This window comes from Tachyglossus aculeatus, chromosome 1, assembly GCF_015852505.1.
Source record: "Tachyglossus aculeatus isolate mTacAcu1 chromosome 1, mTacAcu1.pri, whole genome shotgun sequence".
In the NCBI taxonomy this organism is placed as follows: Eukaryota; Metazoa; Chordata; class Mammalia; order Monotremata; family Tachyglossidae; genus Tachyglossus; species Tachyglossus aculeatus.
In genome coordinates, this window is record NC_052066.1 from 798,611 (window position 1) to 821,673 (window position 23,063).

Consider the following 23,063-nt stretch of genomic DNA (forward strand, 5'->3'; position numbering starts at 1 on the left):
GGGGGGGGGGCGGTGGAATACAAGGTAATCAGGTTGTCTCATATGGGGCTCACAGTGGTAATCCCCATTTTCCAGATGGGGTAACTAAAGCACAGAGAAGTGAAGTGACTTGCCCAAAAGTCACACAGCTGACAAGTGGCAGATCCGGGATTAGAACCCACAACCTCTGACTCCCAAGTCCGGGCTCTTTCCATTGAGCCACGCTGCTTCTCTGAGGGCACATTCAGAGAATTTCTCTAAAATTCTCTTATTGAGGACACATCTCCTCCAAGAGACCTTCCCTGACTAAGCCCCCCTTCCTCTTCTCCCAATGCCTTCTGCATTGCCCTGACTTGCTTCCTTTGTTCATCCCCACTTCCAGCCCTGTCGCACTTCTGTACATATTTGTCTATTTATTCATTTTAATGCCCATCTCCCTGGCTCTAAACTGTGAGCTCACTGTGGGCAAAGAATTTGTTTGTTTATTGTTGTATTGCATTCTCCCAAGAGCTTAATACAGTGCTCTGCACACAGTAAGTACTCAATAAATGTGTCTGAATGAATGAATGAATGAATGAATGACTGGGAAGGTGGAGGGAATTCCAGACCAGAAGGAGGACGGACAATAGGTCAGTGGAGAGAAGGCCACCACTCCGGTCCAGACACTGGTCATATCCCAGCCTGGCCTGGCTATCAAAGCAGCCTCCTCCTGATCTCCCTGACTCCAGCCTCTCCCCTCTCCTTACTTCACTTGATTGGCTGCCCTGATCATTTTACTAAAATGTTGTTCTGTGCATATCTTCTCATTCCCCCTCTAGACTGTGAACTCACTGTGGCCAGGAATGTGTCCATTTATTGTTAAACTGTACTCTCCCAAGCGCTTAGTATAGTGCTTTGCACACAATCGGTGCTCAGTAAATATGACTGACGGGAGCCCAGGGGGAGGACGTGGGCCACATCAAGCAGAAACTCCTGTGCATTGAGTTAAAGACTTTCAATCTACTCTCTGCCTCCTTAACCATTTCTCTTCTCCCACTACATCTCAGCTCACTCTTGGCTCCTCTCACTCCCAACTCCTCAGTGGGACTCAACCTCATCTCTCTCGCCACTGACTCCTTGCTCCCGCCCTCCCTCCTGCCTGGAACCCCTCCACATCCCATCTGGCAGACTGTTGTTCTCCTCATCTTCAAAGCCCTCCTGCAATCACATCATGTCTCCTAACTCTATTGTCCTCTCTCCAGTGCTCGGTCCAGTGCTCTGCACACAGTAGACATACATTCACACACGCTGAGAAGAAGCATGGCATAGCAGCATGAGAAACAGCATCGCATAGTAGATAGAGCACAGGCCTGGGAGTCAAAAGGTCATGGGTTCTAATCCTGGCTCTGCCATTTGTCTGCTGTGTGGCTCTGGGCAAGTCACTTTACTTCCCTGGGCCTCAGTCACCTCATCAGTAAAATAGGAATTGAGACTTTGAGCCCTACATAATAATAATAATAATAATGATTATAGTGGCAAATGTTCAGCACTTACTATGTGCCAACCACTCTTCTAAGCACTGGGGTAGATACAAAGTAGTCAGGTTGGACACAGTCCCTGTTCTATGTGGGGCTCACAGTCTAGATCCCCATTTTACAGATGAGGTAACTGAGGCACAGAGAAGTTAAATGACTTACCCAAGGTTGCACAGCAGACATGGTGGAGCCAGAATTAGAACCCATGATTTCTGACTCCCAGGCCTGTGCTCTTTCTACTAATAGTAATGGTGGTATTTGTTAAGTGCTTACTATGTGCAAAGCACTGTTCCAAGCGCTGGGGGGGATACAAGGTGATCAGGTTGCCACACTTGGGGCTCACAGTCTTAATCCCCATTTTACAGACGAGGTAATTGAGGCATAGAGAAGTTAAGTGGCTTGCCCAAGGTCACACAGCTGACAAGTGGCGCAGCCGGGATTCGAGCCCATGATCTCTGACTCCCAAGCCCATGCTCTTTCCACTGAGCCATGCTGCTTCCCCTAGGCCTTTCAGCTTCCACATGGGACAGTGACTGTGTCCAACCCAATTTACATTTATCCACCTCAGCGCTTAGTGCAGTGGCTGGCACATAGTACATGCTTAACAAATGCTACAATTATTATTATTATTAGACTGTCAGCTTCTTCTATTGTCCTCTCCCTAGTGCTCAGTCCAGTGCTTTGCACACAGTAGGAGCCCACTGAATATGATTAGGTGGTAAGATAATGGGTGGACCTCGAGGGCCTGAGGGGGGATGGGAGGAAGTAGGACTTGGCAGGAGCCCATGGGGAGGTATGCCCTTGCCCACCTCGTCAAAGTCTGCGATGATCTCGTTGAGCAGGCGCAGACACTCGACGCCCTCATTGTTGGCCTCCAGTTCTACGTAGAATTCAGAGAAGTTGGCGATGGAGGCGAACATGACGGCCACGCACTCACAGGACTGGTAGTACAGCTCATCGTTGCGCCGCTCGCGGGCCAGGAAGTGCGCCGCCACGTCCTTGGGAAGGATGTTGTGCAGCAGCCGACGGTTGTACGCCTGCAGCTCCTCCATCTCTTCCTTCTCCTCCGTGGCCTGCGGCGGGTGGGAATGTGGCACCACGGGAGCGCAGCATTGTGAGAGTGTGGCGGGTGAGAGCTTGGCACCGTGGGAGCATGGTATCACGGGAGGGAGGCATTATGGGAGTGTGGCGGGCGGGAGCGCAGGTTTGTGAAAGCAGCAGCATTGTGGGAGCATGGCATCGTGCGAATGCAACATTGTGGGAGTATGGTGGGGGGAGCGTGGCCTCATAGGAATGCAACATGGGAGCATGGCATCGTGGGAGTGCCGCATCGTGGGAGCGCAGCAACATGGGAGCATGGTGGGGGGAGTGTGGCACTGTGGGATTGCAGCATTGTGGGAACCAAATATCATGGGAGCATAGTGTGTGCGTGGGGAATGCAGCATTGTGGAAGGGTGGCATCGGGGGAATGAGACAACAGGTAAGTGCGGCATCATGGGAGCATAGCATCATGGGGATGTGACACTGAAGGAGCACAGCATCGTGGGAGTGCGGCAATGGGAGACTGCAGCGGGGGAGCGAGGCAACATGGGACCATGACACCGTGGGAGTGCAGCAGGGGGAGTGTGGTATCGTGGGACCACAGGAGCACAGCCCCGCTGGAGAGTGGGTGTTTGGTGGGGGGTCGGGGTGGGGGGGTTATGCCTCGGGCGGGGGGGGTTCCTGAGGCATGTGTTCGCCTCAGGAAAGATGCTGCCCCCCACAAGGGGTGGGTTGGGGGTCGTCCTGCCTGGAGCCAGGGGCATAATCCCGGCTCCGCCACTTGTCGGCTGTGTGACTTTGGGCAAGTCACTTCACTTCTCTGTTCCTCAGTTCCCTCATCTGTAGAATGGGGATTAAAGACTGTGAGCCCCACGTGGGACAACCTGATAACCTTGTAATAATAATAATAATGATGGTATTTGTTAAGCACTTACTATGCGCAAAGCACTAAGCACTGGGGGGCTACAAGGTGATCAGGTTGTCCCACGTGGGGCTCACAGTCTTAATCCCTGCTTTACAGATGAGAGAACTGAGGCCCAGAGAAGTTAAGTGACTTGCCCAAAGCAGAGTTGGGATTTAAACCTATGACCTCTGACTCCAAAGCTCAGGCTCTTTCCACTGAGCCACGCTGCATAGTACATCGGCACAGGGTAAGCACTTAACAAATACCATTATTATTATTATTCATTCAATCATATTTATTGAGCACTTACTGTGTGCAGAGCACTGTACTAAGGGCTTATCATTATTCTCTGTGCTTCAGTTTCCCCAACTGCAAGATGGGGATTTCAATACCTGTTGTCCCTCCTACCTACACTGAGAGCACCATGTCCCTGCCTGTGTCTGACCTTGTGTCTAACCCCAGTGTTTAGAACGGTGCTTGATACATAGTAAGCGCTTAACAAAGGTCACTTTAAAAAAACAAAAACAACTTGGCCAGGGTTTGGAGCTGAGGGCTGGGTTTGGGGACAAGGGGCTAGAGGTGAGGGGCTGAGGCCGAGGTTGGGACCTGGTGGGCTTTCACCAAGGGCGGGGGCAGTCCAAACCCGCAACCAACCTTGGGCCTGTCGGTCGATCCTCCCTGGCCCATGGCACCATCCAGCCTTCCACCCCCTCAACCAACCTCAGGACTATCAGTCGGTTCTGCCTGGCTCATGGCACCACCCGGCCCTCCTCCCGCCCCCCACAACCGGCCTCCGGCCTCGGCCTTGCCCTCACCTGCAGCTTCCAGAGGAAGTCGAGCCTGGCTGTGGACTCCATCTGCTGGGCGTGAAGGTAGAGGGCCAGGACGAAGACGCTGATCACCAGTGGGGTCACGATCTTCAGGGACACCTTGGTCTCCTGGGGGTGGCTGCGGGGGTGGGGGGGGGAGGGCCGCGCTGCTGGGACTCTGCCCGGACCCCCAGCCCACCCCTGCCCCCCACCCCAGGGAGCAGGGCCGCAACCCCGAAAGTGTGGATGGTGGTCTACAGCCTGCAGCAGCCCCACCCCGGACAGATGGGAGGGAAGGAGAAAGGAGGGGAGGAAAGGAGAGGGGAGGGGGCTATTGGTTGCAAGGAGCTTTGGATTGTCTGGGGGTCCCTAGTCTTCACAGCCTCCAGCCCTCGCCCCAGGTCATAGACCAGTGAGCCGACCCGTTCTCTTCAGACGGTGCTCGGCAGCCAGTGCTCCACAGACAGCGCTCAGCACCCAGCGCTCAGTAACCAGTGCTCGGCAGGCCGTACTTAGCATCCAGCACTCAGTAGCCAGTGCCCGCCTGCCAGTGCTTGGCAGGCGGTGCTCCACAGCCAGAGCCCTACAACTAGTGCTCAGTAACAATCAATCAATCAATCAATCAATCGTATTTATTGAGCGCTTACTGTGTGCAGAGCACTGTACTAAGCGCTTGGGAAGTACAAGTTGGCAACATATAGAGACAGTCCCTACCCAACAGTGGGCTCACAGTCTAAAACAAGCACTCCGCTGCCAGTGCTCAACATCCAATGCTTAGCAGCCAGCGCTGACCATCCAGCATTCAGCAATGCAGCAGTGCGCTTTCTGGCAGCCTCGTGGTTGCGGAGGAGCTGCCCTCGGCTCCGCCTAGAGTAGGCTCCGTCCCCCTTCGGCCTCTCCCGGACATCGGCCCGGGGAGGGGGACGAGAAGGATGAGGAGGAGGGCAGTGGGGATGAAGAGGAGGGGGAGCAGAAGGATGCGGTGAGTGGCGGAAAGGTGGAGGATGAGGAATAGAGAACTTTGAGCTCTTTGAGGGCAGGAATTATGCTGGTTAGGGTTAGGGTTAAGCGCTTAGTACAGTGCTCTGCACACAGTAAGCGCTCAATAAATACGATTGAATGAATGTCCACCAACTCTGTTGTCCTGTGCTCTCCCCAGCGCTCAGGACAGTGCTCTGCACACGGTAACGGCTCAATAAGTGCCACTGATTGATGACGGATTGGTTGCAGAGGATGGGGCGGGGGGGCGCAGTCTCCCCCAGTGTGAAGGGTTATGTTCCCCCTGATTCACACTGGGGGTGCCTTCCTGCTCGTCTGGTCTGGACTGGTCTGGACTGGTCTTCCAGGGCTGGGCAGCAGGTTCAGTCCCCGTCCTTCTCTCCCTCCCTGTGATGTTGGTCTGCCCTGCCCGGCCCGGTCTGGCCCGGCCGCGAGCCCCAAGCCCCCCGAGCTCCCCCTGAGTTCCCTCCGAGCTCCCCCTGAGTTCTCCCCCGAGCTCCCCCTGAGCTCCTTCCAGGGACCAACACAGACCGAACACTCACCATTCCATGGTCCCGTTTTGAAAATCTCTGCGGACAGAGAGGCCGGAGGGGCGAGGTCAGCGAGGCTCGGTCCGCCCGGCCCGAGTCGCCCTCCCCTGCCGGACCCTGTTAGTCCCCGGGGGCGCCCCCCCGCCCCCCCACCTCCGATAGAGGGTATGGGGCCTTCCCGGAGCCAAGAGGGCTCTAGGAAACTCCTCCTGGGTCTGATCTAGATCCCTAACAGTCCCAGCCCCTCCCTCCCTCTCTCCCTCTACAGGGCCAGACCCAGAGACGGGGACAGGGCAGCTCCTTCACCCCAAGACACTCCAGTCCGCCCCTTCCCCGCCCCTTCATGGGGCCGGGCTGGGGCGGGGGGAGAGGCAGGCATGGCTGGGGGCCGGGCTGGGGTCTGTGCCCATGCCAGGTCCAGGGAGGGCGGTGGGGCCAGGCATAATAATAATAATAATTAATGCGTATGGTATTTGTTAAATGCTTACTATGTGCCAAGCACTGTTCTAAACGCTAGAGTGGATACAAGGTAGTGAGGCTGTTCCACGTGAGGCTCACAGTCTTAATCCCCATTTTCCAGATGAGGTAACTGAGGCCCAGAGCAGTTAAGTGATTTGCCCAAGGCCACACAGCAAACGTGTGGCAGAGGCGACATGTGAAAGTACGTCCTTTGACTCCCAAGCCCGTGCTCTTGCCACTAGGCCATGCTGCCTGGGGTGGGGGGCCTAGGTGGAGGTGGGCGGGAAGTGGGGGGGTCTGGGCCGGGCCGGGGGTCTGGGGCGGCGCGTGCGGGGCCACCCACAGGACGTCGGCGGCGGCGTTGAGCAGGTCGGCGTTGTCGAAGAGGGCGGCGGCGGGGCCCTCGACGATGAGGACGTAGACCGCCTCGGCCACCAGCAGCAGCGCCAGCTTCCCTGGGCAGCTCATCTGCAGGAACCCCGAGCAGGCCAGCAGGCTCAGCAGCACGCTGTAGGTGAAGTACTGGGGAGAAACACCCCGCCCCGACCCCATCAGACGCCCCCGGGGGGGCTGAGGGGACGATTGTGGGTGCAGTTGGGGACTGGGAGGGCCAGCGGTGGTCAGGGGGAGTCAAGGGGACCGAGGAGGTGGGGAGAGGGCCATGCATCTCAGGGAATGTAGGAAGCTGGCAGGGTCTACGTGGTCAGCGCCACGGGCTGGACCAGGGACGGGGCAGTCACCCGAGGCCTCCAGGGCGAGAGGACCCCAATAACTGGGAGGGGGTGGGAAGGGAGGTCAAAGACATCCCCCTCCTTCTGTCCCTCTGGGCGGATGGGAAAGGGGCTCCGGCCTGGACACTGAGGGAGTGGAAGGGGACTGGGAGACAGGAATCCTGGGTTAATGATGAAAACAGTAATAATAATGGTGGTATTTGTTAAGCACTTACTATGTGCCAAGTACTTTTCTAAGCACTGGGGTAGACACAAGGTAATCAGGTTGGACACGGTCCCTGTCCCATATGGGGCTCACACCCCATTTTATAGATGAGGTCACTGAGGCCCAGAGAATAGTAATAATTATTATTATGATGATGGTAATTGTTAATTCCTGACTGGGAGACAGGAATCCTGAGTTAATGATGATAACAGTAATAATAATGGTGGTATTTGTTAAGTACTTACTATGTGCCAAGCACTGTTCTAAGTACTGGGGTAGATACAAGGTAAGCAGGTTTTCCCACGTGGGGCTCAAAGTCTTAATCCCCATTTTACAGATGAGGTAACTGAGGCACAGAGAAGTTAAGTGACTTGCCCAAGGTCACACAGCTGATAAGTGGCAGAGCAGGGATTAGAACCCACATCCTCTGACTCCCAAGCCCACGCTCTTTCCACTAGGCCACGCTGCTTCAGTCCCAAGTTTCTGTGTGACCCTGGACCAGTGGATGCCCCTCTCTGAGCCTCAGTCCTGCCAGGAGAAGGGGAAAGGCCTCCAGGGCAGTGGGCCAGAGATCTTGGGAGAGGCAGCCTTGCCCACCCCCACCATGGTGCCACCCCTGGCAGCAGCCCCTGCAATGCCCACCCCCCCAGTACCTCCCCAGCATTTCCTCTCCTGCAGTCCCTCCTTGCAGAGCTACCCCCCACAATGCCCCCCAACCAGTACCACCTCCTGCAGTGCCACCTTCCCTCCCCCAACACCTGCCACACCCCCGCACCTCAGGAAAGTGGCACTGAGGCTGGGAGCTGCCGCAGGAGGTCAGCTCCGCACCCAGGGTGAAGTTGAGCTCAGACGCGAGCACGTGGCAGGCGTTGATCTCGTTCCGTGAAACGTTGTGCTCGGCAGCCAGACAGCTGAGCAGGTCCACGCGGCTGCATGTGAACTGGGGGTGGGGCAGGGCAGTGGTGGGGCTGGGCTGAGACAATGCCCCATATCCTTCCCTGGCCCACCTACATCTCCCCCTGCCCCCAGCCTCGTCCACCAGAGACACCAGATAGAACTTCCCTCAGCTCGGCCCAGCCCGTGGCCTGGCTCGGCCACATGGGTCAGCCTGGCCTGGGAAGCTCGGCCTGGCCTGGCCTGTGGCTTGGCCCTGCCCGGAAGGCTTGACCTGGCCTGGGGCTCAGGCCAGCCTGTGACTAGGCCCAGCCTGTGTGGCTCAACTTGGCCTGTGGTATGGCTCGTCCCGTGACTAAACCCGGCCTGTGCAGCTCAGCCCGGCCTGTGAGGCTCGGCTGGGCCTGTGACTAGGCCCGGGCTTTGTGCTGTGGCTCAGCTTGGCTCATGGGGCTCAGCCTGGCCTCTCGCTTGGCCCGGCCTGTGATGAGGCCTGGTCTGAGGGGCTTGGGCTGGCCCACGCTGGGGGCGGGGGCTGGGCGCACCTACCATGTTGACGAAGGCAGACAGGAACACGAGGGAGATGGTGCAGACACCGACTGCCGTGCTGTTCCTCCGGGACTGGACGATCTTCCGGGACAGCGACTGCAGGGGCGCCGGGCACAGCTGGGGGCAGTGGGGGCCACGCGGGGGCCCAGTCAGCCTTGCTTCCCTGGCCCCGGAGACCGCCACCAATGGCTACTCCCTCCCCATATGCTCCCACATTCCTTCCACCATCCACCCCCAGGACTCGTCTCTCCAGGGCCCTCCGCCAGCTGGGGTGGGGAGGGGCAGAGGGAAGATGAGGAGGCACAGTCCCTGCCCTCGAGGAGCTGCCAATCTTATGGGGAAACAGAACACACATACACATATGCGCGCATGTGCCCACACACACATACACACACACTGTGTTGGGCACTGGGAAAGGGCGGAGGGAGGAGGAGAGACAGTCCCTGCTTTTGGTGGGCTGCCAGTCTGATGGGGAGACAGGATACCCACATACACACATATGCGCACTGTGCGGGGCACTGGGGGAGGGAAAGAGGAAGGAGGAGACACAGTCATTACCCTTGAAGGGCTGCCAGTCTGATGGGGAGACCAGACACACATACATTTATGCACATAAACACACACAGTGCTGGGCGTTTGAGGAGGGCAGAGGGAGGAGGAGCCATGATCCCTGACCTCAAAGGGCTGCTAGTCTGATAGGCAGATGTGACAGACACACACACATACACACACACATACACACACACACACACTCTCTCTCTCTCTCTCTCTCTCTCTCTTCTCACTCACTCTCTTCTGGGCACTGAGGCGGGCGAAAGGGAGGAGGAGACATGACCCCTGCCCTCTGGGAGCTGCCAGTCTGATGGGGAGACAGGACACACATGGATGCACACACACACACTCTCTCTCTCTCTTTCTCTCTCTCTCTTTCTCTCTCTCTCTCTCTCTCTCTCTCTCTCTCTCTCTCTCTCTCTCTCTCTCTCTCTCTCTCTCTCTCTCTCCTGGGAGCTGGGGGAGGGACAGAGGGAGGCAGAGACATGGTTTTTGCCCTCGAGGAGCTGCCAGTGTGATGGGGAGTCTGGGCATACTCACACAGACACACACGCATGCAAACATACACACACATACACACTTTGCTAAGCACTGGAGGAGAAGAGGGGCACAGGGAGGAACAGATATGATCCTTGTCCTATGGGTCAAGGACTGTGCCTGATCTGATCATCTTGTATCTACCCCAGCATTTAGTACAGTGCTTGGCACATAGTATGCACTTGGCACATAGTAATAATAATAATAATAATAATAATGATAGCATTTATTATGCATATAGTATGCACTTAACAAATTTTGCTATTATAATAATAACAATAATTATGGTATTTGTTTAGCACGTATTATGTGCCAAGCACTGTTCTAAGCACTGAGGTAATAATAATAATGATGGAATTTATTAAGCGCTTACTAATTAGAGAAGCAGCATGGCTCAGTGGAAAGAGCCCGGGCTTTGGAGTCAGAGGTCATGGGTTCAAATCCCGGCTCTGCCACTTGTCAGCTGTGTGACTTTGGGCAAGTCACTTAACTTCTCTGCGCCTCAGTTACCTCATCTGTAAAATGGGGATTAAGACTGTGAGCCCCTGTGGGACAACCTGATTACCTTGTAACCTCCCCAGTGCTTAGAACAGTGCTTTGCACATAGTAAGCACTTAATAAATACTATCATTATAATTGCAAAGCACTTTTCTAAGAGCTGGGGGAGGTTACAAGGTAATTAGGTTGTCCCACATGGGGCTCAGAATCTTAATCCCCATTTTACAGATGAGGTAACTGAGGCATAGAGAAGTTAAGTGACTAGCCCAAAGTCACACAGCAGACAAGTAGTGGATCTGGGATTAGAACCCACAACCTCTGATTCCCAAGCCTGTGCTCTTTCCACTAAGCCAGGCTGCTTCAGTGGTAGTAAAATGGGGATTCAAGACCTGTTGTCCCTCCCACTTAGACTATGAACCCAATATGAGACAGAGAAGCAGCTTGGCTCAGTGGAAAGAGCCCAGGCTTTGGAGTCAGAGGTCATGAGTTCAAATCCCGGCTCCGGCAATTGTCAGCTGTGTGACTTTGAGCAAATCACTTAACTTCTCTGTGCCTCAGTTACCTCATCTGTAAAATGAGGATTAAGACTGTGAGCCAACTTTGGGACAACCTCATCACCTTGTAACCTCCCCAGCGCTTTGAGCAGTGCTTTGCACATAGTAAGCACTTAATAAATGTCATTATTATTATTATTATAATTAGTGCTTAACAAATGGCACTGTTATTTGCACCATGTTATTTCATTCATTCATTCATTCAATCATATTTATTGAGTACTTACTGTGTGCAGAGCACTGTAGTAAGCACTTGGGAAAGTACAATACAACAATAGACAGTGACATTCTCTGCCCACAATGAGTTCACAGACTAGAGTGGGGGAGACAGACATCAATAAAAGTGATTTATTAAATGATTGTTGATTATGATTTTGATGATGGTCATGGTGGGGTGGGTGGGGTGTGTGGAGTGGGGAGATGGGGGGTGGGGCAGGAAGGCGCTCACCGTGGTGCAGGTGTAGACCCCGGACACAAACACCACAGCCGTGAGCATCAGGGCAGCGGCCAGGTAGGCGCCCAGCATGAACCTGGAGCTGGGGCCGGGCCGGGCCGGGGGCTCCCGTTACCGGGGGCGGTCGGCCCATCCAGCTGGGTGAGGGGGCCGGTGGGGGCGGGGGCAGGGGCTGGCCAGGACGCCCCCAGGATTCTGGTCCCGTGGACCTGCCCACCGCCTGGTGATGTGCCCTGGGATCCCAGGGAGGTCGACTGGACAGTGGGTCCTTCGCGCATGTGGAGGGCAGGGGCTGGGGGAAGGGTCCCCGTTCGGGGATCCCGGGGGCAATGTCATAGGGGTGTGGGGTCTTGGGGGAGAGGGAGAGTGGGGTCCTGGGGGTCGGGGGTTTGTGTGGGGAAAATGGGTGTACAAGCCAGGACTGTGGGAGGTGGTAGGGGCAGGGGGGCTGGGGGTTGGGCCGGGGCAATGATAGGGGGTGGGGTGCTGGGGAAAGGGCCCAAGGACAAGGGGAGGGTGGCAGGGTGGGAAGTGGTGGGGACAGAGCAAGGGGAGCCTGGCAGGGTGCTGGGGGTGGGGTGTGGAGACAAAGGAGAGTGGGGGAGGTGGTGGGGGTGGTGGTGGTGGGGTGCTGGGGAAGGAACCGAGTGTGGGGTCAAGGAGACGGTGGTGGGGTGCTGGGGGAGGGGCAGGGTTGGGGGGGTGCTGGACTCACTGGGGAACGACGGTCATCTGGACGAGGCAGATGAACAGAAAGACGATGGAGGCGCAGGCCACGTAAGCTCCGAACCGGCCGTCCACCTGCTTGGAGTACTAGAGACAGGGAGGAGGGGGTAGGCCACCCTGTCTTCACTGCCCATCCTGTCCACAATGCCCATGCACCAGGCCTGCCCATGCAGGCCCAACCTGTCTAAGTGAGCCCAAGGGCTCTCTACCCCGCCCCCCGTGCCCCCACTTCTTCCCTAGGGCCCTCCCTTCCCTCCCCTCTCCTCCCCTCCGCTCTCCCCTCCTCCTTCAGTGCCCCAGCCCCCCATGCTTGGACACTCCCCCCCCCAGCCCGACCCAGCCTGGCCCCCACCTTCCGTTCCAGGTCGGGCTCCCGGAAAGTCAGTAGGAATTTCCGCACATGCTCAGATCGTAGCCGGTCGATGCTCCGGGCATCGATGGCTCGGCCCAGAAACTCGTCCACCTCGTCCTCGGGGTTCATGTTTTCCTGAGTGTTCCTGGGGACCGGGGCGTGGGGTATGCTGCCTCTCCACCACCACCCCCTGGGTCTCCCTAGTCTCCCCCCAGAAATCACCCCCAGAGTCTCCCCCAGTCTACCTCAGAGCCTCCCCAGGTCTACCTCAAGAGTCACCCCCAGTCTACATCAGACACTCCTTCAGTCCATCTCAGAGTCTCCTCCAATTTACCTCAGAGTTTTCCCCAGTCTGCCTCAGTCTCTCCTAGTCTACCTCAGAGCCTCCCCAGTCTCCCTCAGAGTCTCCCCCAGTCTATTTCAGGCATCCCCAATCTGCCTCAAACTCCCCCAATCTACATCCATCTCCCCTGGTCTACCTCAGTCACCCCCAGTCTATCTCAGCGCCTCCCCCGGTCTACCTCAGAGTCACTCCCAGTGTACCTGAGTCACCCCCAATCTATCTCAGAGTCTCCCTTGGTCTACCGCTGAGTTTTCCACGATCTACTTCAGAGTCTCCCTGGTCTACCTTGGAGTGCCTCCCATGTTTATTTTCCCATGTTTAGAGAAGCAGCGTGGCTCAGTGGAGAGCATGGGCTTGGGAGTCAGAGGTCATGGGTTCTAATTCTGACTCCACTTGTCAGCTGTGTGACTTTGGGCAAGTCACTTCACTTCTCTGTGCCTCAGTTACCTCATCCAGAAAATGGGGATTAAGACTGTGAGGCCCACGTGGGACAACCTGATCACCTTGTATTCCCCCCCAGCACTTAGAACAGTGCTTCGCACATATTTATTTATTTATTTCAGAGTCTCCCCTAGTCTCCTCCAAGAGTCTCCTCCAGTCTACCTCAGTCACTCTGTCTGCCTCATAGTCTCCCCCCTCTGCCTGTCTCCTCCGAGAGTCTCTCCTGAGAGTCTCACCCCAGCGACTTTCCCCCAGAGATCTCTGAGGCCCAGGGAGTGCCCCTGACTGCCCTCATATGTGAGGAGCAAGAGAGATAGGGATAGCTGAGGTGACCTCTGACCTGAGCTACATGGAGACAGATCAGCTGTATCTGCCCCCCTGGGGGGGCTCCTCCCCAAGCCTGTGAGGAAGGGTCTTGGGTGGGGGTGGGGTTGAGGGGAGGGGACAGAAGGCTGGGAGGGGTTAACCCCATCCTATCCAAGGCTGATTGCCCCGCCACCCCTGACTCCTCCCCCAGAGGGGAAAGCAGTCATTGGGGTGTGATGGAGGGAGGGTGTACACATGTTGCCATGGTGACTCCTCTGGTGAACTTCAACACTGGAACACCAAATGGGTCCCTCCCCTCCCCTCTTCCCCCGCCAATCGCTCATACCCGTCCTGGGCCGAAGGGGAGAAAACCACCACTACTCACTTGTCCTTGGGGTCTTCAAAACCCTGTGGGACCCAGAGACACAGAGACAGCAGAGAGACACAGACACGGAGGAGACAGAGATACGCAGAGACACAGCGAGACAGCAGAGACACAGGCACAGAGAGGCAGGTCCCAGGATGAGACTGGAACTCCTTCTCTCTCCTTGAAGCTCCCCTCAGGGGAGGGTCGGATGGGGAATTGGGTATGGAGGGGCTAGCAAGGGGGGCAGGGGGCAGTGAGGTTGGGGTGGGGGAGGCTGCTGACCTTACCTGGCCCCAGCTCAGTCCAGCCCCACTTAACCCAGCCGGGCCCATCCTGATCCCAGCCTGATCCCAGCCCTGCCCTTCCCCAGGCCAGCCCTGCCCAGTCCTGTCCCCGGATGTCTCCCCAGCAATCCCAGCAGGGTCCTGTCCCCTCAGTTCCCCCCCCACCCCCGCCAACCCCGCCAACAGTGGCCACGCCTACTCCTGCCACCCAGCCCCTAGGGACCCTGTAGCTCATCCCATCTTCTGGTGAGCCCGAACCCTGGGTTCTTTTCACTCCATGACCTGGCTTCCTGCCATCCCGCTTCCTGGTTCTCTGAGCCCAGCTACCTGGTTTCCCGCTGCTGGGTTTCTTTAAATTCCGTTGCCTGGTTTCCTTTAACCTGCGGCCTAGTTTCCCTCAATCCCATTTCCTGAGCACGGCCACCTGGATTCTGGTTCCCAGAGCCCTGCCGCCTGTCTTCCTTAAGCCCCGCAGCCTGGCTTCTTCGCCCCACTCACCATCCTCTTCATTTCCTTGGAGACCTGATGGCCGCCGCCACCCCGGTGGCTGTAGAAGGGGCGGTCAGCAGCCCAGGGGGGTGGGTTGTGACCGATGGAATTGGCACGTTGTCGATTCATCCTGGCAATCATGGCCTTTTCCTCTTTCTGGGGGCCAATCAAAATCCATCAATCAATCAATCAATCAATAAATCAATCGTATTTATTGAGCGCTTACTGTGTGCAGAGCACTGTACTAAGCACTTGGGAAGTACAAGTCAGTAACACATAGGGACAGTCCCTACCCAACAGCAGGCTCACAGTCTAGAAGGGGGAAACAGAGAACAAAACCAAACACACTAACAAAATAAAATAAATAGAATAGATATGTACAAGTAAGATAAATAAATAAATAGAGTAATAAATATGTACAAACATATATACGTATACATATATACAGGATATATACATATATAAATCCATCCATTAATCAACCCATCAGTAGTACTGACCAAGAGCTTACTGTGTGCAGAGCACTGTACTAAGCACTTGGAAGAGTGCAATACCACAGAGTTGGTAGACACGCTCCCTGACCACAAGGAGTTTACGATCAAGACGGGGAGACAAGGGTGACACAGAAGGGAGAGGGAGTAGAGGAAATGAGGGTTTAGTTGGGGACGGCCTCTTGAAGCACTGGGGTAGACATAAGGTAAGCAGATTGTCCCATGTGGGGCTCACAGTCAATCCCCATTTTACAGATGAGGTAACTGAGGCCCAGAGAAGTTAAGTGGCTTGCCCAAGGTCTCAGAGCAGACAAGTGGCAGAGCCAGGATTAGAACTCGAACTCTTACTCCCAAGCCTGTGCTCTTTCCACTAAGCCACTAGGCCAGAGGAGGATGTAGGTGAGAGGTAGGTGATAAGATAGACAAGATGGAGGGGCAGTGAGAAGTTTGCTGCTATTCCTTCATTCATTCAACTGTATTTATTGAATGCTTACTGTGTGCAGAACACTGTACTAAGCATTTGGGAAAGTACAATTCAATAATAAACAGATACATTCCCTGCCCACAACAATCATGCAGTCTAGAGTCCGGGAGACAGACAACAATAAGCGCTCAGTAAATACGACTGAATAAATAAATTACAGATAAGTACATAAGTGCTGTGGAGCTGGGAGGGGGGAAGAGCAAAGGGAGCAAGGCAGGGTGACACAGAGGGAGTGGGAGATGAGGAAAGTGGGAGTTCAGTTAGGAAAGGCCTCTTGGAGGAGATGGGACTTTAAGAAGACTTTGGGGGAAAAGTGAAGTGTGTGGGCTGGGTTGTAGGAAGCAATTAGTGAGGTGAGGTAGGGTGGGATGAACTGATAGAGGGCTTTAAAGCTGATGGTGACAAGTTTCTGTAGAATGTAGAGGTGGATGGGCAACTCCTGGAGGGTCTTGAGGAAAGGAGAGATGTGGATTGAATGTTTATGCAGAAAAATGATCTGGGTAGCAGAGTGAAATTGGGGAGAGGCAGGAGTCTGGGAGGTGAGCAAGGAGGCTGATGCAGGAGTCAAGGCACGATAGGATAATAATAATAATAATAATAATAATAATAATAATAATAATGGCATTTATTAAGCACTTACTATGTGCAAAGCACTGTTCTAAGTGCTGGGGAGGTTACAAGGTGATCAGGTTGTCCCCGGGGGGCTCACAGTCTTAATCCTCATTTTACAGAGGAGGTTACTGAGGCACAGAGAAGTTAAGTGACTTGCCCAAAGTCACACAGCTAACATTTGGCAGAGCTGGAATTTGAACCCATGACCTCTGACTCCAAAGCCCAGGCTCTTTCCACTGAGGCATGCTGCTTCTAAGTGTTTGGATCAGCTTGGGAGCAGTTTGGATGGAGAGAAAAGGATGGATTTCAGTGATGTTGTGAAGGTTGAAACGACTGCCCAGGGCTGGGGTAAGTCCAGCAGGCAGCACTCAGACTCCCCCTCGCCTCCACCTCACTACCACACAAGAGGGGACACTGGGGTTCCAGACAGGCAGCCCCTAGACTCCTTCACATCATCATCGTCCTCATCATCAGTGATATTAAGTGAGCCCTTACTGTGGCTGAGCACTGTACTAAGCCCTTGGGAGAGGACAATACAATAAAGTTGGTGGACACGTTCTCTGCCCACAACAAGCTTACCATCTAGAGGGGGGAGAAGGACACTTCCCGCTCCCCCAGGCCCACCCCCGGGGCCCACCCCCGGCTGCCCCGGCCCCCAGCTCACCCGCTTCTGGCTGCAGCGAATGATGAGAAAGGTTTCGATGTTGTGATCCTTGAGGTAAGCGTTGCGCTCACCCCCGGACCCCGGTTCCACCTCGTAGTCTCCGTTCAGGTAGTTAAGCGTGGCCTTGGTGATGTGAATGCGCCTGTGGGGGTGGGGGTAGGAGCGGGGCAGGGAGTGTCTTCACATCCAGCCGGACCCAGGCTACCCGCTCCCACCCCCCGGCTCCGGTGCAGCGCGGAATGGTGGGGCCACCAGGAGTGGAGCGAGCCACCGTCTCTGGCTCCGAAGCCTGATTTCATGAGAGCCAGGCCTGATTTCCTTCAGGCTCTGGGCCGCAGCAGGCCAAGCCTCCCTGGGCAGGGTCACCACATCCGGGCAGGGGGACGCAGACCCCTCTCCTCCGCCCTCACCCCCCATCCCACGACCCTGGGGCGATCTGCTCTCCGGGAGCCAGGGACTCGGCCTGCCCCAATTGAGGGGTGAGAGGAAGGGCAGGGCCACTGGGAGTGGACTGACAGCCGGATGGACACTCATGATGCCTGGGGCAGGAGGGAAGGGGCAGGGCTGCCAGGGAGTGGATGGACAGATGGTGAATGGACACTCACCCTGCCTGGGGGCGGGAGGGAGGGCACAGTGCCACCAGGAAGTTGACGAACTGTTGGACGGACACTCACCCTGCCTCGGATGGGGTGGAGGGGACGGGGCCACCAAGGAGTGGACGGATGGATGGACACTCATGCTGCCTGGGGTAAGAGGGTGGGGGCAGGGCAGACAGGTAGTGGATGGATGGGTGGACAGATGGCCACTCACCCCGCCTGGGTCAGGAGAGAGGGGGCCACCAGGTAGTGGATGGACGGATGGATAGATGGACAAATGGACGGACACTCACCTCATCTGGGGAAGTAGGGAGGGGGCAGGGCCTCTAGGTAATGGACAGATGGACCAATGGACACTCACCCCGCTGCACCACCCGCCTCCATTTGATTGGCGAGTGTGACATCGTTGGACCAGACGTCAAACTGCCACTTGCGCAGGCCGAGCACACCGCAGTGCACACGGCCACTGTGGATGCCCACACGCATGTTCACGTTCACACCAGTCACCTCCCGCACCAGCCTGGGGGCACAGAACACCGTGGTCAGCACCCAGTCCCTCCGGGCCCCTGCCCAGACAGCCATCCCTAGGCCACGACCCCAGGTCGGCCCGTGCCCTGTCGGCCTGGGGGCAAATAACCAGGTGCCGCCCGCTCTCCTAGACATTCACCCTGATGGTCTGGGATTGACCATCCTATACTGCCCGACTCTTCCCCCAGTGATCCAACATGGACCACCCAATACCCCTGACTCTCCCTTCTCTATCCCCGACTCTCACCCAGAGACCCAACATGGAACACCTCACTCCCCTGATTTTCCCCTCTCCATCCCTGACTCTCCCCAGTGACCCAGAGAAGCAGCATGGCTCAGTGGAAAGAGCACGGGCTTTGGAGTCAGAGGTCATGGGTTCAAATCCAAACTCCACCAACTGTCAGCTGTGTGACTTTGGGCAAGTCACTTAACTTCTCTGTGCCTCAGTTCCCTCATCTGTAAAATGGGGATTAAGACTGTGAGCCCCACGTGGGACAACCTGATCAACTTGTATCCCCCCAGCGCTTAGAACAGTGCTTTGTACATAGTAAGTGCTTAACAAACACCATTATTATTATTGTTATTATTATTATTATTATTCAACACCCCTGACTCTCCCCTTCCCATCCCTGACTCTCCCCCAGTGGCCCGTCACAGACCATCCCACACCCCGTCTCTCCCCTTTCCATCACTGATTCACCCCAGCGACTCATCACCTAGGCTGGTCGATGGGTCTGTCTGACCTCTCTGGACCTGTGGTGTTTCCGGCCACACGGAAACAAGTGACAAGTAACTTGCCCAAGGTCACACAGTAAACAAGTGGCTGAACAGGACTAGAACCCAGGTCCTCCTAACTCCCAGACCCGTGCTCTATCCACTAGGCCATGCTGCTTCTTCCGTTATTCGCTTCCCGGATAACCGAGAGTGGGGGAATGCCACCTTCTCCCCGTGTCTTGCCCATCAGAAGTGGGCACCGGGATGGGGAGTGGGGTAAGGAAGAAGCCGGGTGAATGTCCAGCAAGCAGGGGGAGCGAGTGAGTGCGCTCCCACCCCACCCCCAGTCCCACAGAGCTTATGTAATAATAATAATAATAATAATAATAATGGCATTTGTTAAGCGCTTACTATGTGCAGAGCACTGTTCTAAGCGCTGCGGGCGGGGGGTACAATGTGATCAAGTTGTCCCACGGGGCTCACAGTCTTAATCCCCATTTTACAGATGAGGTAACTGAGGCTCAGAGACATCAATCAATCAATCAATCAATCGTATTTATTGAGCGCTTACTATGTGCAGAGCACTGTACTAAGCACTTGGGAAGTACAAATTGGCATCACATAGAGACAGTCCCTACCCAACAGTGGGCTCACAGTCTAAAAGGGGGAGACAGAGAACAGAACCAAACATACCAACAAAATAAAATAAGTAGGCATATCTAACAATAATTAATAATTATAGTATTTGTTAAGCGTTTACCATGTGCAGGCACTGTAATAAGCGCTGGAGTGGATACAAGCAAATCGGGTTGGACACAGTCCCTGTCCTGCTTAGGGCTCACAGTCTTATTCCCCATTTTAAAGACGAGATAACTGAGGCAAAGAGAAGTGAAGTGACTTGCCTAAAGTCACACTGCAGACAGGTGACAGAGCCGGGATTAGAATCCTTGACCCTCTGACTCCCAGGCCGGTGCTCTATCCACTACACCATGCTGCTTCCCTATTTTAATTTATTTGTATTGATGTCTGTCTTCCCCTCTAGACTGTGAGCTCGTTGTGGGCATGCAATGTCACTGTTTATTGTTGTATTATACTTTCCCAACACTTAGAGAAGCAGCGTGGCTCAGTGGAAAAAGCCCGGGCTTTGGAGTCAGAGGTCAGGGGTTCGAATCCCGGCTCCGCCAATTGTCAGCTGTGTGACTTTGGGCAAGTCACTTCACTTCTCTGTGCCTCAGTTCCCTCATCTGGAAAATGGGGGTTAAAACTGTGAGCCCCCTGTGGGACAACCTGATGACCTTGTAACCTCCCCAGCGCTTAGAACAGTGCTTTGCACATAGTAAGCGCTTGATTATTATTAGTGCAGTGCTCTGCACACAGTAAGCGCTTAATAAATACTTTTAGACTGTAAGCTCACTGTTGGGTAGGGACTGTCTCTATATGTTGCCAACTTGTACTTCCCAAGCGCTTAGTACAGTGCTCTGCACACAGTAAGCGCTCCATAAATACGATTGATTGATTAATAAATACGATTGAATGAATTGAATGAATGAATGAAAGTGGACAGCAGGGGGAGCCCGTGAGCGCTTGCGCGCGCTCTCCCCCTTCCCCTCCCGTCGCGCGTCCAGGTGTCCGGCAGGGGGAGCCCGTGAGGGGGCTGGTCCTGCCGCCCCCGTTGCCCCCGGTAACCCCCGGTAACCCCCGGTAACCCCGGCTCCACCCGGGCGCGGGGACTCACGAGATGGCCTCGATCATGTCCATGCCCATCTCCACGCAGCAGTGGGCGTGGTCGGCGCGGGCCTCCGGGAGCCCCGACACGCAGTAGTAACAGTCGCCAAGGATCTTGATCCGTAAACAGTGGTTCTCCTGCGGGGGAGGGGGCGCCCGGCTCAAACCGGGGATATATTGCCTTTTAGGGCGCGGCCCGGCCCGGCCCGGCCGGCCGGCCGGCAGACAGACCGGGGCCTGAGAGAACGGAGGCGCTCGGGGCCCCGGGGTGCCCGGCTGGGCCACGCGGAGTCTCCTGCCCACCCAATCCCTGCCCGGGGCAAAGAACCCCGCGGGAGCCAAGAGGGCGGCAGGAGGCGGTAGGGGACGGCAGAGGGCGGCAGGGGCAGAGAGAAGGTGGCAGGGGGTGGCAGAGGGGGATAGGGCACGGCAGAGGCAGACGGGGGCGGCAAGGGACGTCGGGAGTGACAGAGGGCGGCAGGGGATGGCTAGGGGTGACCGAGGGCGCCACAGGGTGAGAGAGGGCGACAGGGGCAGACAGAGGACGGCAGGGGGCTTTTAGACTGTGAGCCCACTGTTGGGTAGGGACTGTCTCTATATGTTGCCAACTTGTACTTCCCAAGCGCTTAGTACAGTGCTCTGCACACAGTAAGCGCTCAATAAATACGATTGATTGATTGATTGATTGACAGAGCGGCAGGGGCAGGCAGAGGGCTGCAGGGGGCGACAGAGGGCTGCAGGGGGCGACAGGGCGGCAGGGGGCGACAGAGGGCTGCAGGGGCAGAGGGTGGCAGGGGGTGACATTGGGCGGCAGGGGCAGACAGAATAATTATAATTATTTTTAGACTGTGAGCCCACTGTTGGGTAGGGAGTGTCTCTATATGTTGCCAACTTGTACTTCCCAAGCGCTCTGCACACAGTAAGCGCTCAATAAATACGATTGACTGATTGATTATAATAACGATAGCATTTATTAAGCGCTTACTATGTGCAAAGCACTGTTCTAAGCGCTGGGGAGGTTACAAGGAGATCAGGTTGTCCCACGGGGGGCTCACGGTCTTAATCCCCATTTTACAGATGAGGGAACTGAGGCACTGAGAAGTGAAGTGACTTGCCTAAAGTCACACAACTGACAATTGGCAGAGTCGGAATTTGAACCCATGACCCCTGACTCCAAAACCCGTGCTCTTTCCACTGAGCCACGATGCTTCTCGCCAGGGGACGGGAGGGGGAGGTAAGAGGATGGCAGAGGGCGACAGAAGGCGGCAGGGAAGACGGGGTGGCAGGGGGGACAAGACTAGAAAGGCAGGGGCAGGTAGAGGGCGGCGGAGGGCAGCAGGGGGAGGTAAGAGGGTGGCAGGGGCAGATAGAGGGCGGCGGAGGGCAGCAGGGGTCGGCAGGGGGAGGTAAGAGGGTGGCACGGGCAGATAGAGGGCGGCGGAGGGCAGCAGGGGTCGGCAGGGGGAGGTAAGAGGGTGGCAGGGGCAGATAGAGGGCGGCGGAGGGCAGCAGGGGTCGGCAGGGGGAGGTAAGAGGGCGGCAGGGAGGGGAGGAGCGGGGAGGGAGGCGGGCACACTCACGGCGGCCAGCTTGTCGAAGCGGGCGAACAGCTCGTTGAGGGTCATCACCAGCTCCTGCGCCGTGCACTGCGAGGCGAGGCTAGTGAAGCCCTCGATGTCGGCGAACAGGATGCTGAGGGAGGACGGAGGGGGGTGAGGCCGGGGCGCGCTGGCCCGCCCGGCCTGGAACGGGGAGCCCGGAGGTCGCCCGAGCCCAGGCGGAGGAGGGAGCCCGGGGGATCACCCTGCCCGGGGGCGGCGAGGAAGGGGGGGGAGAGCTGGGATCACCCGGGCCGAGGGGGAGGAGGGAGCCTGGGGCATCACCCTGCCCGGGGAGAGGGGGTGGAGCCCGGGGGATCACCCTGCCCGGGGTCGCGGAGGAGTGGAGAGAGAGCTGGGATGGCCCTGCCCCAAGGGGAGGAGGGAGAGGAGGGAGCCCTGGGGATCACCCGACCCGAAGCTGAGGGGAACCCTGACTGAGATCGTCTTGGTTGAGGGGGAGGGGAGAGGAACACGGATCAGGTTCCTCCCCTTGAGCCTTCCACCTTCTTCCAAACGACTCCCAAACCGCGCTCCTCCTCCAGAAAGCCTTCCCGGCTCCCCTGACCCCTGGCAGCCCCAGGGTCCGGACTATCGGCCGCTGCCGACACTGACATACACCGTCTTTCAGCCGTGGGCCCTGCCTCCGTAGAATCCCCCTTCCCAACAATCCTGCAGGAAATGGGGGGGGGGGGGGAAGAAACTGACCTGCAGGTGGGGAGGTCAATAAATACGTATTTACTGTAAAATAAAAAGCGCCCAAAAGTGACAGCCGGTGTCTGGGGCATATTTGCAAACAATTTGCATGGCATCAAAAGTGGCCATTAAAAGTTCACTAAGGATTCCAGGGACAGTCTGCGCCCCCTGAGCACTCCATGTCCACTCTGCTTCCCCACCAGACCAGGGACCCCCACGAGGCTGATGCCAGAGCTGGACCTCGTGGGCCAGAATTCAAGTCCTGTCTCTGCCTGGCCCTGCTGTGTGACGGTAGGACAACCCCCACCCCTCTCTGGGCTTCAGTCCCATCTTTACAGAGGGAATAATAATAATAATAACAATGGCATTTATTAAGTGCTTACTATGTGCAAAGCACTGTTCTAAGCGCTGGGGAGGTTACAAGGTGATCAGGTTGTC

At 56.2% G+C, this 23,063-nt stretch overlaps 1 protein-coding gene across 1 annotated transcript in view; it reads right to left on the reverse strand.

Moving 5' to 3' along the window:
- The window catches only part of ADCY5 (adenylate cyclase 5), a 72,535-nt gene that overhangs the window by 8,008 nt on the left and 41,464 nt on the right, over positions 1-23,063 (reverse strand). Inside the window, exons 5-19 of the mRNA XM_038751371.1 lie at positions 21,912-22,023; positions 20,342-20,469; positions 17,726-17,884; positions 16,769-16,910; positions 14,527-14,673; positions 13,763-13,785; positions 12,288-12,432; positions 11,925-12,022; positions 11,204-11,291; positions 8,615-8,731; positions 7,947-8,111; positions 6,579-6,757; positions 5,789-5,815; positions 4,254-4,386; positions 2,303-2,566 (exon numbers count right to left, since the gene is read on the reverse strand). Coding sequence (XP_038607299.1) covers positions 2,303-2,566; positions 4,254-4,386; positions 5,789-5,815; positions 6,579-6,757; positions 7,947-8,111; positions 8,615-8,731; positions 11,204-11,291; positions 11,925-12,022; positions 12,288-12,432; positions 13,763-13,785; positions 14,527-14,673; positions 16,769-16,910; positions 17,726-17,884; positions 20,342-20,469; positions 21,912-22,023 — 1,927 coding nt within the window. The remainder of the gene's footprint in view (positions 1-2,302; positions 2,567-4,253; positions 4,387-5,788; positions 5,816-6,578; positions 6,758-7,946; positions 8,112-8,614; positions 8,732-11,203; positions 11,292-11,924; positions 12,023-12,287; positions 12,433-13,762; positions 13,786-14,526; positions 14,674-16,768; positions 16,911-17,725; positions 17,885-20,341; positions 20,470-21,911; positions 22,024-23,063) is intronic.